This window comes from Dasypus novemcinctus, chromosome 28 (genome assembly GCF_030445035.2).
Source record: "Dasypus novemcinctus isolate mDasNov1 chromosome 28, mDasNov1.1.hap2, whole genome shotgun sequence".
In the NCBI taxonomy this organism is placed as follows: Eukaryota; Metazoa; Chordata; class Mammalia; order Cingulata; family Dasypodidae; genus Dasypus; species Dasypus novemcinctus.
The window spans coordinates 23370853-23388122 of record NC_080700.1 but is presented as its reverse complement, the minus strand read 5'-3'; the positions used below and the strand labels follow the sequence as shown (position 1 = coordinate 23388122).

Sequence of the window (17270 nt, the reverse complement as noted above, 5' to 3'; positions counted from 1 at the left end):
TTTGGAGAATGTATTATGTGCTAGGGTCTATCCTGAAGACTCTTTCTAAAAATTTTGGATGCATCCAAAATCTCAATAAATCTTTTGTAACAGACATTTGAGGTCATGTATATTATCCCCATTTAATAGGTAAAGAAACTGAAGTCAAGGTAGGATAACTCATCCTAAATCATAAAGTTAGCAAGTGATACAACCAGGAGTAAATTTCTCTTTTCCTGGCTCCAAAGACATTCTGTTTTCTATGATATTTTGAAGAGATAGTAGAGGAAGAGGATTGGATGCTTCCCACATCTCCTTTCTTTTGGAAATGAGGACTGAGTAAGGGGCTAGTCCTGCTGGGGCCTGATAAATCGCTCACATATGAAGGAAAATGGTTGTGATCCACAGAAAATTGTGGCACTGCCAGTAAGTATTTTCCCCATAAAGACATTGGCCTACTGACCAGGACACTTATGTAAGATGTTTGTTCTTGTCCACACAAATATTTTAGTTGACCAAATATCTGCCATATATTTGATCAGTCTTTCCATTTTAAATTCATATTTTTTAAATATATGTCTTGCTGTTCAAAAATATTCAATTCTAAAGTATTTGTATGATTTATCCAAACACAAAGTTTAAAAAAGTTTTTAGATATTAATAATTTGAATATTTGCACCGAGTTAGCAAGTATAATGTATTTGTATGATTTATCCAAACACAAAGTTTAAAAAAGTTTTTAGATATTAATAATTTGAATATTTGCACCGAGTTAGCAAGTATAATTTTTTCAGTGTTTGCCCTTTATTATTATTATTATTATTATTTTATAATTCTTGACCTTATGGTGGAATTCCCATGATTTGACCCCCTGGAGAACCATCAACATATCTTCTGGAATTTTCATCCTGTTTTAGTCACTGCTGCATAGTCCCCAGCTGCTTCTTCCTATATGGCCCCCTATAGTGTTTTACTGTTTTAAAAAATCTTTTCACACTAGTAGAAAATCAAATTTAGAACCAGGACTCTATCTTCTTTCCCTTATGGTTCCTAACTTGTCCTGTGTCTCATCTGATGAATTGGCTGTCTTATGGTCTCTGATCAGGGCATTTTGTGAATATACCTCAAGGGCGTCCAATACATTTTTATTTCTTGCCCTCTATTTTCAAAGGTGTCACATGATATCTACTTTAAAGTTTATCAAAAGCATCTTTTCCTCTGTAATCGGTATTTTTTCATGAATTTTCTTTATTTGGAACACTGCGTCACTGCTGATCCTTGCTGTATCTAAATGTTTTCCATGCTGGTGAAATATGCCAGGTTTTTGCTCTTGTGGTGTCGTTCTGCCACCTGCTCTCATTTTGATATCATTTTTATATCACTGTCTTACCATTGTTTATTGTTCTTTGCTCTTAGCGCCTCATTGAAGTTTGTATATTTTTAATCCCATTTTCTACTGCTCACCTGTAAAAGGAATATTCCAATTATGTTATAAAGCCTATTTGTTGCTGTTGTTTGTCTTTTTTATTGTAGGGAAAGGGAATGTAGACTTTTCTTCTGAGAAGGCTTTAGGCAATTTATTGTACTATAAAGGAAATGGGCTTTAGAGTTAGACTGAACTGAATTTGAATTCTCATTCCATTCCAAAGTAGCTGATGTCCTTTGGAAAGTGATTAGAATTCTCTAGGCCTTCACTCACTATTCTGTTAAATCAGGCCAAAAATACCTACCATGTCAGGATCTTAGGGTGGTTTAGAAATAACATATGCAAGGTACATCAAAGTGTTCAATTATAATTGGCATTGCTATTTTATTGTAATTATTATTAGGTGGACCATCTCATATTTGAATTGAGAACTAGTAAGACAGAGTGCTATAATAAAGGAGATACAGCAATTCATAAGCTATAGTACCTGCCCTTGAGGAATGTTTAAAATTTTAAAGACAGTAAAATATATATAAAAAAAGTTAAAAAAAAAAAAAGCTAAGACATGGGCAAATATCCATTAATTTTTAAGCATACTATGTGATAGTTGTAAATGTTATAAATATTATTTAACTTAATACATATCACCCTCCATGTTTTTTTTTAAATTTATTTTTATTTATTTCTCCCCACCCATTCCCCCTGTTGTCTGCTCTCTGTGTCCATTTGCTGTATGTTCTTCTCTGTCTGCTTTTATTTTCATTAGGCGGCTCCAGGAGCTGATCCCGGGATCTACCAGAGTGGGAGAGAGGCAATTATTCTCTTGCGCCACCTCAGCTCCCTGTTCTGCTATGTCCTCTTATTTTCTCTCCTCTGTGTCTCTTGTTGCATCATCTTGCTGTGCCAGCTCTCTGTGTCAGCCAGCACTCCTGTGCAGGGCAGCATTTACCTGCCTGGCATTCCCATGCAGGGTGGCACTTCTGCATGGGGCCGCATTCCTGCATGGGCTGGCACTCTGCACAGGCCAGCTTGCCACGTGGGCCAGCTTGCCCTCACCAGGAGGCCCTGGGCATCGAACCCTGGACCTCCTATATGGTAGACGGGAGCCCAGTTCGTTGAGCCAAATCCATTTCCCCCTCCATGGTTTTAAGGACTAGGGAACTATGACTTAAAGAGTAATGTTCAGGGGAAGCAGATTTGGCTCTATGGATAGAGCATCCACCTACCACATGGGAGGTCCAAGGTTCAAACCCAGAACCTCCTGGCAAAGCTGTGGCAAAGCTGCATGTGGCAAAGCTGGCCCACATGCAGTGCTGATGTGTGCAGAGAGTACCGTGCCATACCGGGGTGTCCCCCGCGTAGAGGAGCCCCACGCGCAAGGAGTGTGCTCCGTAAGGAGAGCCACCCCATGCAAAAAAAAGTGCAGCCTGCCCAGGAGTGGCGCCGCACACACAGAGAGCTGACGCAGAAAGATGACACGACAAAAAGAGACACAGATTCCTGGTGCTGCTGACAAGAATACAAACAAATACAGAAGAGCACACAGCGAACAGACACAAAAATCTGGGGGGGAGGGGAGAGAAATAAATAAAAAATATATTTTTAAAAAAGAGTAGTGTTCAGGGTCACGGCAGATGGCTCTAGAGTTTGGTGCCTTGCCAGTGGTCCCTACTTTGGAATTTGTGCTCCTGAGTGTGATGGAGTTGGACTCAGATGTGAGTTCTCTACACATGCCTCTTCTATCCCTTTTATTGAACCTGTGGTTGGTGCTTGGGTTGGTACATGCCCAAGAGACTTGAATCTCTAGGCTGTTCTTGTGCGAACTCGGCCCTGAGCCACAGTGGAGTTGTAGCACCTACTCTCCAGTTCGTTGGACTTACCCAGGTCAGCTGACAGGGAGGTGGGGATGGACAACCACCCCACCAGGGAACTGAGAGAGTCTACAGCTGCAGGCAGGAGAGTCCCATCTACCAGCCATGAGGGACTGAAGCCCCCTCTCAATTGAGAGGTGGAGTGGGCATTGCCTTCCTAGGGTCTTCCAAATGGAGGAATAAAATATGGATTAGAATGGATTTACTGGTATTCTACTATAGAATTATTCTGACTCTAGAAATTGAAGAAATTATATCATTGATGTGGACAGTGGCCACAGGAGTTGCTGAAGACAGGGAGAGGGAAAAGGAGGTGTGATATGGGGGCATTTTGGGGATTTGGAGTTGTCCTCAATGATATTGCAGGGACAGATGCAGGACATTGTATATCCTACCATAACACACTGAATGGACTAGAAGAGAGTGCAAACTACAACAGAAACTATAATCCATGCTGTGTAGCAGTGCTCCAAAATGTATTCATCAAATGTAATGAATGTACCACACTAATGAAAGAAGTTGTTGCTGTGGGAGGAGTGGGGGGTGTGGAGAGTGGGACATATGGGAATCTCCCGTATTTTTTAATGTAATATTTTATATGATCTATGTATCTTTTTAAAATAAATAAAAAATAAATTTTAAAAATGAGTAATGTTTAGTATTGTATGCACCAGCCTATTAAGTCCGTAAAGGACCACACAAGGAAGGATGGGTGCATGGGTCTTTCTGACTCTGAAGTGTGTACTTTTAATCTCTGTGTTATACTGCTTCCAAGAAACAAATACAATAAGTAGTATAAATTCTGCATGGTAAATGCCACTGGGTTCTCAAGAGGCCAACATCAGCCTTGACTAGCTGGTAGCAAGAGAGCCCTTGGAGGAAGTCACATTTGAGGTGGTCCGTGGAGGTGGACAGGGTTTCAGCCGGCATAGATGAGGAAGGAGGAGTGTCATGCACAGAGGCGAGAGATGGGTACAGTTGTTTTCTGGGAGCATTTAGTTTAGCAGAGTACAGAAGAGGACTGTTGGAGAAAATATGGAAGAGAGGTTTGTGCCAGTAGGGCGTGTGGAAGGAACTTGGATTTCTCTCTCCCAGTTGGGCAGTTTGACATTTGGAAAAAGTTGAATGGAATGACACAGTCAGAGCTCTGCTTCAATGAAGCTTTTGTTGCAGAATATATAGGGCATTTTGGAAAAAAAAGAGAGTGGATCAAGAGTCCAGTTCGGTAGCTATGGCAAGAATCTAGAAAAAGATTTACTGAGAGAGGAATGGACACAGAAGGACCAAAGTGAGAGACATTGAAGAGGCAGAAATGGCACTGCCAAGGGAGAGGGTGACATGCCAAAAGGGGAATAGTGGTTTCAGTAAGATCAGTGGTGTCACTAGTTGCAAAGGAAGAGAAGTCTTGGGCTGGGACCACCCAGGCTCTTAGACACAGCCCTGGGTGGGTTTTCTCTCCAGCCTCTAAGGTGCCTTGAATTTTCCTGTTGCTATACTATGACTGTGTACACTGTGCCTTTTATTTTTATTGAGGGGTACCGTGAAGGGAATGTGAGTTTGTGCAGGCTGTCAGAGCTGAATCTCTTAAGTAAACTCGTGGGGCTCTTACAATTCCAATGAAGCAAGTGTTCTGCTTGAGTCTCTCCGTTTCCCAGGGCGGATGTCAAAGGGAGCATGCAATTTTGGTTTGTGGGTCACTGAGTATTATACGAAAGGGAAATCCCACGGGGATTTTTTTTTTTTTTTACAATGTTTATATCATTAAGTTTTAGGTTATAAGTAAAAGAAAATGTGTAAGGGTACATTGAAGAGTGGGTGAGGGGCGAGTCAGTTCAGAAATTTTGCTGATAAGGGCTTTGAGGAAAACTCACTTTGTTTTCTCTTTCTCCCTTCCGATCTTCTTGCTCAGTGTTTGTCAGGTTCAACTCCAGCCATGGTTTCCCAGTGGAGGTCGATTCTGACACCAGCATCTTCCAGCTCAAGGAGGTGGTTGCTAAGCGACAGGGGGTTCCAGCTGACCAGTTACGTGTGATCTTCGCCGGGAAGGAGCTTCGGAATGACTCGACACTGCGAGTGAGTCTCCCTGGGTGGGTGTTCCTGGGCGGCCACCAGCCCCAGTGCTAATGCCACTTACGCTGCCAATCTGACATTCGTGCCTGAGCTCTAATAGAATAAATAGTGCCTGGGGATTCCTTGAACTTTACTCCACACCGCTTCATTAATTCTGACCTTCTTAATTATGCATTAAAACAGCAAACAGGAAGGATTGGAAGAACAACTGTGAGCATGAGAGAGAGAGAAAGGGAGAGAGAGCACATCCGAGCTGGGTTTCGTGAATAAATGTTTACCGACGATAGCCGCAGCGGTGCACAATCCCTGCGTCTATTTAATTTCTACCTTACTTATTCTACTTGAATCTTAATGAAGAAGGAGTTCAGTAAACGGATCCCAATCCGGCTGCTCAGTCAGTGCGCTATGAGGAATTTGTAACCCAATTGTGACCCCTGGAGGATAGTGGGAAGGCTGCTGCTCTTGTCTGTGAGAGGAGGTGCCCGGCTCTGGGCCCCGTTCCCAGCAAGCTGGAGAACTTCCTGCCCAGGATCAGAATCACACATTTCTAACTTCAAAGCTGGTTAGATTGGCATAGCGGAACAAAGAAAAACAAACAAACAAAACACCTTTGTGTTTAATTTCCCCAGGGTTCCGTAGAAGTTTCCCTGGCATTCTAGAGGGAGCAGAAGGTCCCTGCTCCCCAAGCCATAACTCCTCCAGGCACCACAACTGCTCCTCATTCCACAAAAGGCTGATCTCCCTTTATCTGGGTGTTCCCTTTGGAAAGGTGATTTTTGCAGGAATAAGGGAGAACTGGTTAGGCAGCGGATGACACAGTACCATCACACCTTCATGCAGAGTCCAGTGCGAGGTTGAGGAAACCTGCAAATACAACACAGGTTACTGAAGTTACCCTTTGACCAGGCATTAGCGATGAACTGCTTACTGCACGTGGCTTGGATAACTATTGAAGAACCCCTGCAGATGCATTTTCCCTTTTTCTTAACCAGCACAGGTTAATTGCAAGCTCCTTTTTGCAGCCGTGTGGGTCCTCTGCAGAGCTCAGGAGGGCTGCTGTGTCTGCTACACCCTGTGGGTCCTTGTTTGGCATCATATCATTGTCTCTTCTCTGGTAGGGTATTTATTGCTTCGTGAAAGGCATTTAGAGTTTGAGTATAGCACAAATATTAATAGCTATAGAAATACAGATCATTCTCATTCTTTAGTCCATCTCTCCATGATGGTGGTCATGCAGGTACCCCATGAGTATACTTACCGTATTAAGTTCATATTAGTGAGACCATATAATATTTGTCCTTTTGTGTCGGGCTTATTTTACTTAAGTTTCATCCATGTTGTCATATGTGTCCCAATTTCATTTCTTCCTACAGCGGCATAGTAACCCATCATATGTATATACCACATTTTTAAAATCCATTCGCCAGTTGAGTTGATGGACACTTGAGTTGCTTATATCATTTGGCATTTGTGAATAATACTGCTGTGAATGTGGGTGTGCAAATATCTGTTCATGTCCCTGTTTTCAGGAAAAAACTAAAACAAGGAAACTGCTTGTGCACAAATTGCTGTGCTTTGCTCTTAGGCAATTTGTTTTTATAAAGGAAGTGCCTGTGCTGAAAAGTGTTTTGATTTTTTTGTTTTTATTTCACTCAGCTAAAAAGCTTTCTTGCTATACCCATCAACCTCTAAATTCAAAAATGTTTCTTTCACAAACAGGTGATCTTAAACCTTTCCCTGAACCAAAATATTTTATACTATTGAAATTTCAGGTTCTAGAATGACCCATCTCTACCATTTGGGCTAATTCATAAAACAATTAAAAGCCATTTCATAGTCAGTTACACTAATTGCTACAGATGATTGATTTCACAAACATGTAAGTATAAATTATTTATGGATTCAAAGTCATTACTTTAGGAAAATTTTCTTAAACACTTTGAATGTGTAGGGCTTCTCAAAGGATCCAAAAAATACGCAAAACCCAGCCCCTGCTTTCATGGAGACTACTCTTTAATTAGGAACTCTAAAACCAACAGAAATATCAGGTTTAGTGGTATGGAATTACAACTTTCATAAGGCTGAAACTATCAGCAGTTTCATGTGGTTCAAACTGATAGTTAAAAGGATGTCAACCCTGATACCTGCAGTAATACTCATTTTCTGGTTGTCTTATGGCAGGGTTTTAAAGATAGAGAAAACACCTCTGATTAGAATTCACCAGCAAAGACTTCATAGATAAACTGAAATCCGGATGGAGGAATGGGCATGGAATAAACTTGGGAAAAGGCAGAGGTTCCTGATCTTCTACAACCTTCAATATAAGTTGAAAATTGAGTGAAAAAAAAGGGAGTTTGGAGCTTTGTTTTACATAGTCTTGATGGACTTGGCATTGAGGGCATGTCTGGAAAATTAGAGAAAATAGGGTACTACCTGGAGAAATAGGAAAGTATGAAAATCCAGTTTGATTGTGGGAACACAGATGATGTGTTCTTATTCTTGAGAGATGACACTAGTAGGCTATATGGATCGAGATGTCAGGCAAGGCATTTGGAATTTAGGTCTAGAGCTTGGAGGTTTCAATTTATATTTAAGGATGTTCTACTGGAATAGATGCACTTGCCAAGAGCTGCAGGCAGAGTCATGATCAGTTCCTTCATTTAGGAATAAAGGGGCGAAGCCAGCAAAGGAGACTGCACCCATTCAACTGACATTTTTAAGGATGTTTTGATGACCCTCTAAATTGTGAGGATAAAATGCAGTAAGAAAATTCCTGTCCTTACAAGCAATGAAGGAGTAGATAAAAGAGGAGAGAACCATAGATCACCGTGTTTTTGGATAAAAAGTATACAGTTCAAAAAAAAAAGTACTTGGTAAAGAAGCTTATATGGGCTTGAAAGGATGGAAGAGACTAAGAGAAGAGCCTTAGAGCGTGGTGACTGTGGTGAGTTAAGAAGCCTTTGAAGCTACAGTCCAGTAAGTGACTGGTTCTGCTTTGAGTAAAATGTTATAGCCTGAGTCAAGGGATGTTTGGATAAGCTCATTAGTGAAGCGAGAGACAGGCAGAAAGGAAGTTAATTGAGCAGTGAGTTAAGGAGCAGTGAATCCTACCCTTAATTGTCAGCCGAGAAGTAAACCAAGCTGCAAGACAACAAAGGCACTGATTTGGGGTCTTAGAATTGCAATTCAGGTAGCAACCCAAATCCTGCCCCTTCGTCTTGGCATTTCCAGGCAAAGGTTTTTAAAGAAAAAGATTAGACAAGCTGATTGTGGTTGGTGGATATTTGGAGTATTCTGTTTGCTTTTCAGGTTAGATAGTTTACTGAGTTCTTTATCTTGTGGTTTGTGGTCTCCACATGTTCTTAGGGTTTTGAGGACTCCATTTTAAATCCCATAGCCATAGAAACACTATTTTGTTTTATTTCTTTTTACAATATTATACTGCCTCTTCTATTTCTTGGCTTCTATACATAGCTGACTTTTATACACTTGTAACCAGAGTGAAAATATAATTTTGTGTTCTGATTTATTTTTCACATAATCCTACGTCATAAGCATTTTTCATGTTGCTATACACCCTACTTATCCGAGGATATTCTGGATTGATTATATCATCATTTTACTGTTAAGTATTTCAGTTGTGTTTACTTTTTCATATTATGAAACCATTTCTAAAAATGTCTGAGTTATATACTTAGAGAAGTTGATGTCTCTGTGACTTAGATTGCTCATTTGAAAAACAAGAACATAAATAGTACCTATCTCATTGGAATTTTGTGAGGAATAAATTAATTTATGTAAAGACCTTAGAACAGATCATGACATATATAGTAAGCACTATATAAATGTTAGCAGTCATCATCATCATTATTAGCTGTTACTTCATAGTCTAAGAGTTCACCTTAAATAATGCAAGACTTTTTATACCATAAATTATGACAAGTCTGTCTGCCATAAATTAAAGAGTTACGGCAATGATAATGGGATAAGTTAATGGAACAACAAGAACTGTATATATGTAATATTACAACATATTATAGATTATATATATTATATAGTAAAATATATAGAATATGTATTCATTTTAACTAAAAGGAGCTCTGTGGAGTTTATAAGTAAATTTTTGATCCTTAACATGTTTTCTTCAGAAGAGAAGAATTTAAATTTAACATGCTGAAAAAGACTTTACAATTTCCTGAAACAAATTTAGTAAAAATAGAAACCTATAGCAATAGTGTTCTGTTCAGGAAAGATTCATCATGATATTATTGCTTTTACAATGCATTTTCATAAAACAGATGTCTGCCACACACTGTATTTGTTATTTGCAAATTGGAAAGAGTTATACCATTTTTTCTACTTTATAAACAATGCTTCTATGCATGTTTGTTTTTATTCTTTTCCTTATATCTACAAGAATGCAATATGAAATATGAATCATTTCCATATTATTCACAACAAATTGATTTTCTTTATAAAGTATTCTTGTCAGCTCTTGCAACAATGGGTGACCTCTTCTTCTACCTCCTGAATCTATCATATGTACTCTGTATCAACATTTCTGAAATCACCTCTATGTAATTTTAAATGTATTATTCAGCATTATAGAAGAAAAATAAGGGTTCCAATATAGTTGTATATACCCAAACTGGGAAACTGTGCTATTAGATTAACCATTAAAATGACAAGCACTTGAGAATTTCTTTAAGCTTTTGAGGAGCGGAATTTACTATAGTCATATGATTTGTATTATCAATATCAATATAGGTTTATTTTTCCAGGACATGAAAAATTTTGTTATATTTAAACTAAACTTATAGAGAAGTTATTCTATTTGAATTTTCTTTGTAATAATGAATGTGACCTTCAAAATAGAAAAAGAAATATGCTTATTTTATGTAGGAATTTTTGGACTTTTTAGAGGATTCACTGAGGATATTCATAAATTCCTTTAACCAAATATTCAATTTTATGATGTTTAAAACATATATACGTATTTGAAGACCATCATTTCATAAAAGGAGTTCTTGCAGTAAGTATTGAAGTACATCACTTTATTATTCCTATTCTTCTAAACATTATGATATGATAAGATCTGAGTTTAGAAGTCCAAGTCCTCTAGCCTTTGATAGCTTAGTTTGTTACAAATTAGAGAAAAATAAATGACTGAAAAGCCAGATTACTTAAGGGACTATATTTTTAGTGATGTATATAGTATAAATATTTCGAAATCTGTGGCTAATGAAAAATGATATGATAAGCCAAGCCCAGTGGCTAGAAGATTTTACATTCCTGCAATCTGTAAGAGTTTACCTGTTATTGTGAGAAACCTTATGGATGGTTTGTATCAAATCTCTGCCCATCAACCTATTAAATTTGATACTTTGAGAACTTTACAACAATGTTGGGAATGCCCTGTATGCTCCTTGAACCTCCTCTAACATAAGTAAATACTGTTTAATCAGCTTATTGAAAGCTGATTTTTTTAAAATATATTTTTTAAAGAAGTTTTATATTATATAATGTTACATCAAAAATATAGGGGATTCCCATATTCCCCACTCACTCCTAACCCTACACTTTTCCCCATTAACAACTTCTTTCATTGGTGTGGTACATTTGTTACAATTGATGAGCACATATTGAAGCACTGCTACTAACCATGATCTATAGTTTACATTATAGTTAACACTTTGTACCACAGAATTTTATAGGTTTTGACAAAATGTATAATGGCCTGTATACATCATTATGATGTCATGCAGAACAATTAAAATATTCCCCAAATGGCCCATGTTACACCTATTCCCTCTCTCAGAACCTCTGGCAGCCACTGCCTTTATATTAGTATTACAAGTTCTTTTGTTGCTGTAATAATAAGTCTACTTTAGTCCATAGTTGCATTTCCCCTTATGTTTGTTCATTCCTCAGTCTTGAGGATTTGGGGATGGTGATGCCAACTCTGCTTCTGATTGAGAAGGGGCTTAGATCCCATGGGGGTAGATAGGTGGGCAATGCCTTGCTTGCAGTTGTAGGTATTCTTCGTTTTTTGGGATGGACATTGTCCGTCATTATCCTTTTGTTACTTGTACTGGGTGAGTATGATGAACTGGAGAGTAGGTGTGGGCTGCGACTCCACTGAGATTTAGGGCTCAACCAGTGTATGAACAGACCTAAGATTTCAGTCACTGGGACATATGTTTAATGTGCATAGAGCTAATTGTAAGGTCAAATAAAAGGGAACAGAAGAGACCTGTATAGGGAAATTATAAATGACTCTAACTCTGTTATATTGGGAAGCATATATTCCAAAGTAAGGCCCACTGACAGGGTGCTGAATTACTGAGATTGTCTGCTCTGCCTAAAGCGTCTAGATATCTCTAGAGCCCTGCTGTTTGAGGCACTGTTTACCATGGCAGTCAATGAGATCCTGCTGAAATGTGCATAAGGGTAACTTCTGGAATGACTCCCCAATTCACTTTGAAACCACTTAGCCATAAAAACTTATTTGCTAAGCCATAAAAACTTAGCAAAAAAAAACAAAAAAACAAAAAAACTCATATGTCCCTCTTTTGGGTCCAAGTCTTTTTTCAAATGTATCGCTATTTGGCTCTAGGTAATAATCACTTGGTGCCAGGGATTACTTTAAATATATTGTGTATCTTTCATGCACATATTCCTAGCAAGGTCATGACCAGAATCAATAAGGAATATGGTGATTGTATCCTTAAGGGTCGGTTTCATTCAGCCTAAGATCCTGTTGCTAACCTCAAAGGCAGGGTAGATCTCATGCCTTTAGTAATAATCTCTTCTAAAACTAAGCATGCACCTATCATACAATCCAGTGTTATGGAAGCAGAGAGATTTAATGATTGCGTGTGGAAGGCCAGGACTCAGTAATATTTTGGGGAAGGAAAATTTGTTAATGACCAACCAGACTCAGAAACTCCTGTTCAAAAACCCAAGCTCTGAATAGGATCTTTGGGTTTCTTTTATATAGAGGATGTAGGAGTGGGGAGTGCAAACTTATATGCAAAAGGACTTTTTGTTAGTTTCTTAGAGTTTCAAATGTTTTATCTGAGTATCAGATAGGTCTTGAATTAACACATACTTTTTAGGTAAGCTTGAATTAACACATACCCCTCACACATATTTTCCACATTCCAGGTAAGCTTGAATTAACGCACTTATCTTATACACACAGCCCAGGTTATTTATGAATAAGCACACAGTCCCCACACACAGCCCATATCACCAGTAGTTGCACTCTTGGGTATTTATCTCAGAGAAATGAATACATATTCATATAAAAATCTCTACACAGCTGTTCATAGAAGCTTTATTCTTATTAGCCAAAAATTGGAAACAACCCAGATGGCCTTCAACAGGTAAATGGTTAAACAAAACAAACATTTCAAATAACAAAAATAAACAGTTCTTGGCAATTATGTACTCCAGTTATACATATTTTCAAATTTATTTGAGATTCATGCCTGATAATTTTTGGAACTAACTGAGCTTTTCATGTAACCATTGCAGATACAGGGTTGGAGAAAACTTTCACTTTTTAAAAAATTGCTCTTCTTTTATTGTACCAAATATTGGTGTAATAGGAGAAATTTCAAGATAAAGTTGTTTCATTGGTATACTTATATTATTTTAAATTATTTTACTTTCTCCCTTGAATACAAGATAGAAAGAGGCTACATTAAATTTGAACCATAGAGTGCATTTCTGTCATGATTTTTTTTGTTTGAATACAAAAGAAAAACCCTTTAAATGACATTTTAAATGAATGTTTTATTAAAAATTTTTTTTTTCTGATTGTAAGACAAAAGGAAGCTAGGCTAAATACTAGTATACTTAGAGAGGAGTTGTACAATGAAGCTTTTGTATGAAGAGTAGGGTTTTGTAAATGGCACCCATGTCACTTCACACATATTTTCTAAAGGGTTGGCTTGCTAATGGAACTTACTGCTGGCCTCCTTCATTTAGACAATTGTTGATACTCTCTAGAGTTCCTCTAAAGAACTGATGCATTATTACAGAAGCTGTTCAATGCTGCGAAGTGTTGAGTCTAGAATCAAAGGATGATAATACATACAGAGCAAGTGCTCACTTCAGAAAGACCCTTCTTTAATCTCTTTGCATCTGGTTGTTTATGTGTGTCAGTCATAACACAGTCTCTGAATTACTTACCTCTTTGCATAATTCAAAACACTTGGAAATGTTATTTCTCTCTTGAAAGGAAGGCTTGACATTTCAGTGCCCTGCAGACTTATGAAACATCTTTGAGGATTGCAATGATAAATGTAGACTTAAAGGGGGGAAAAAGAGTTGAGATTCTTTTAGCTTATAAGAGGCTGAAGATACAGAGTCTGTGGATTTATCGAACAGGCATACATCTCAGATATTTTATTGCCCTTATGAACACATTATACAAGGTAGGCAATGTGCATGGAAGTGGAACTTTCAAGCAAACCAAACCCCAAAATCTTAATACAGGATGTATTTTATTAGAGTATATAATGCAGAGGCCTGTCTCTTAAGAAACCTTACAAATGAAAGAGAAGAGATTATACATCATAAAATTTTAATCCTCTTCGCTGAAGTTTTAGTTCCAGATATTCTGTTTTGTAGTTTCCATTATTGAACTCAAATGCCATCATTCCAATTGACCTGATTTTATTTTTAAATTACAGTCATTATCATTTTAGTGAAGAATTTAAGCTAAAAGAGTTTGTTTGTATATCTACTACATTATTCACCCTAGTGCTACTAAACCAAAAATGGTTCCCCCAAGTTCTACATTTTCCTTCTCCCCCTGCTTTTCAAATACTTGTAACAAGTCTGAGGTGTTATTGGATAACAATCAAAATTTTTATTTTAAAAACTGCTTGAAGCTTAGACACCAAATCCATTTATGACTATTGAACCTGGGAGGATGTTGTCTTCATTTCCTCTTTGTAGGTGGATGTGAGTCATGTCGTTAATTAATTAACTAATTTGTTGGTAGTATTTGCTCTGCTTATCTTTAATTTTCTTTAAATACGAAGTTAAAGGGGAGATAAAGTTAAGAGGGTGTAATAAAATAATTTAAATTTACCTTCAGGGATGCCCATAAAACACAAGACACAAAAACTACAGTTTTATGGGGAAGCAGAGGAGGACTTCCCTTCTGTGTTCTAAAAGGCTGTGTAAACTTTTTTCCTTCAAAAGTTAGGTTTAATTTTGATATGAATACCATCTTCATAAACCATTTAGCAGCAGAAGTTTAAGTGAGAATTAGCACTGAATTAACCTTTCTAAGGCACAGAAGAGTATGCTAAGAGGCTGTTCCTCAGTACTTCTGGAGAGGACACATGAATTCATTTGAATGGAAGCAAACCCTTAAGATTTCCTGACTTGTGATGCCAGTACGTTTATAAATTTAGTGTCAGTAGAATGCTCAATTATTTGTGGATTTAAAAAAGCAATGATTTGTTTCAGCCTTTTGTGTATATGTGTCTTCAAACAGAAGCACACAATGCGTTTAGGGAATGCAATTTTTGGGAAGAAATCATAACTTTTCTGGGTATTTTCATGAAAACTACAGTCTATATAGGGTTTTGTTTCGTCACTGCATTTTATTTTGCCATTGAAAGTTTTCGATCCTCACGCTGGGTCGAGTCCGTTTGCATTCACAGGTGTCAGTCTGCACAAGGCTTAATATGTGGACTAATTATGGCACAGCATTCTGCTTTTTAAATTAATAAAATATTCTGACTTCAGAGGAAGAAGTGAGGAATGTAAGAACCCAGTGGTGTTTCTGTATTGGAGTATATCACAAACTCTATTTCAAATGTGTGGGCTTTGAAAAAGCTCAGTGCAGGTTTTGCCAATGATTTTTTTCTGTTCATTTTTATATCCTTAAGTATTTCAAAGGGAATTGGATCTGTGTGTTTGCTTTCCATTTATGCATAATTCATCAAAACATTGTTTTGAGATGAGAGAAAATAATACAAAAAGTTGTCTCATATTTCTGGTGCTATTTAAAACTTAGATACTAAGAACTTTAGAACTTGCTAAAATACACAATATCCACCCGCCCAGTTTACCTATGTTTTGCACATCAGGGTCAATTCTTCTCATTTCTGGTCACATTAAGATGAGATACAACTCATCCAAAGTGTACAATCAGTAGCTTTGCAGTGTAGTCACAGAATTGTGCATTCATTACCACAATCAATTTTAGAACATTTTCATTTTCCCAAATGAAAAAACAAAAAAATAAACAAAAAGAATGGATGGTCCAAATAATTGCAACAATCCTATTTTAAAAAGTTGCATGCTGTTCTTGAAGAAGTCAAAGCACCTTTATAATTTTTTCATTATCAAGTAGTTTTATATGTTGTCATGCAAATGCTTATTACCATATGTATCAAGGAAGCTGAAACCTCAAAAATGCCATCTACCAGGTGAAATTATTTAGTTAGAATTCTACTATATTTTCCAATACTTAAATTATTATTATTTTTATTTTTAAATTATTACTATGAAGTGGATAAGAAACACTCTAAAGTCAGACTTCCTGAGATGGGCAAGATATTTATATTCTCCTGTCTTTATTTTTCCTATCTATAAAAATGTAAATAAAAATAGTGCCTATCTTTCTACAGGTTTGTTTTGTTTTTTTTTTAAAATATTTTATTTATTTGTTTTTCTTCCCTCCGCCCCACCCCTTCCCCCGCCCTGGTTGTCTGTTCTCTGTGTCTATTTGCTGTGTGTTCTTCTTTGTCCGCTTCTGTTGTTGTCAGCAGCATGGGAATCTGTGTTTCTTTTTGTTGCGTCATCTTGTTGATGTCAGCTCTCCATGTGGGTAGCACCATTCTTAGGCAGGCTGTACTTTCTTTCATGCTGGGCTGCTCTCCTTACAGGGTGCACTCCTTGCACATGGGGCTCCCCTACGTGGGGGACATCCCTGTATGGCACAGCACTCCTTGCGCACATCAGCACTGCACATGGGCTAATTCCACACGGGTCAAGGAGGCCCGGGGTTTGAACCGCGGACCACCCATGTGGTAGGTGGATGCCCTAACCACTGGGCCAAGTCCAACTCCTCCACAGAGTTGTTTTGAGTGTTAAATGAAATTATACCTACAAAAGACTGACACATATGTAAATTTTAGTATTTTTAAAAATTTAACTTGAATAATTCACAAAATAAAAGATAATCATTTTATTTCTGACATGTTACAGATTCATTCTGAAACTTATCTTCAGAAAGAGCATATCCTGTTCCAATGGAGTTTACGTTTTTCCTTAATACACTGAAAATATCTGCATAAGCCATTTCATTTTAGGAGTGATCTTACAAGAGTACTCACTTTTCAGGTTTGTTTAATGAGGTTCACAATAATTTGAGATTGCTTTTAAGAGTTTGCCAGTCACTCGAATGTAAAATAGAGGGCAAAAGGAGTAGGGGGCACTCTGAAGAGAAAATACATTATATGACCTACTTAAATGATTAATTTGTTGCTTTTGTAACTTGTAAGGAGACTAGAGGTACTAAATTTACATAATTCATCATTTTGCAGTCCACTTAAAGTTGGTTGTGTGCTTCTTGCCTTGTATATTTAATTCGTATCTTTTTGTGTTTTTATATGTTTTGAGAACTTTCCAGGAAAAGGTTGGCTTCTTACATGTCATACTTCATGTCTTAGTTTACCAGTCTGCTATGACAAATACCACACAATGGGTTGGCATAAACAATGGGAATTTATTGGCTCATGATTTCTGAGGCCAGAAGTACAACATCGAGATGTCAAGAAGACTGTGCTTTCTTGCCCAAATCTGTAGTGTTGTGGTGCTGGCTTGCCACAAGCACATGGAGATCTCTCTCTCCTTGTTTCTGGTTCATGCTGATTCTTTTAGCTTCCATTGAT

At 37.6% G+C, this 17270-nt stretch overlaps 1 protein-coding gene across 7 annotated transcripts in view; it reads left to right on the top strand.

Moving 5' to 3' along the window:
- Positions 1-17270, top strand: part of PRKN (parkin RBR E3 ubiquitin protein ligase) — a 1534725-nt gene that overhangs the window by 276736 nt on the left and 1240719 nt on the right. For 4 of the 7 annotated variants that reach the window (XM_058289661.2, XM_058289664.2, XM_058289660.1 and 1 more), the window contains one exon: positions 5186-5349. In XM_058289661.2, coding sequence (XP_058145644.1) covers positions 5186-5349 — 164 coding nt within the window. Of the gene's footprint in view, positions 1-4829; positions 4962-5185; positions 5350-17270 lie in introns of those variants that run through there. The other 3 variants (XM_058289658.1, XM_058289663.1, XM_058289659.1) reach the window with 3 other exon arrangements.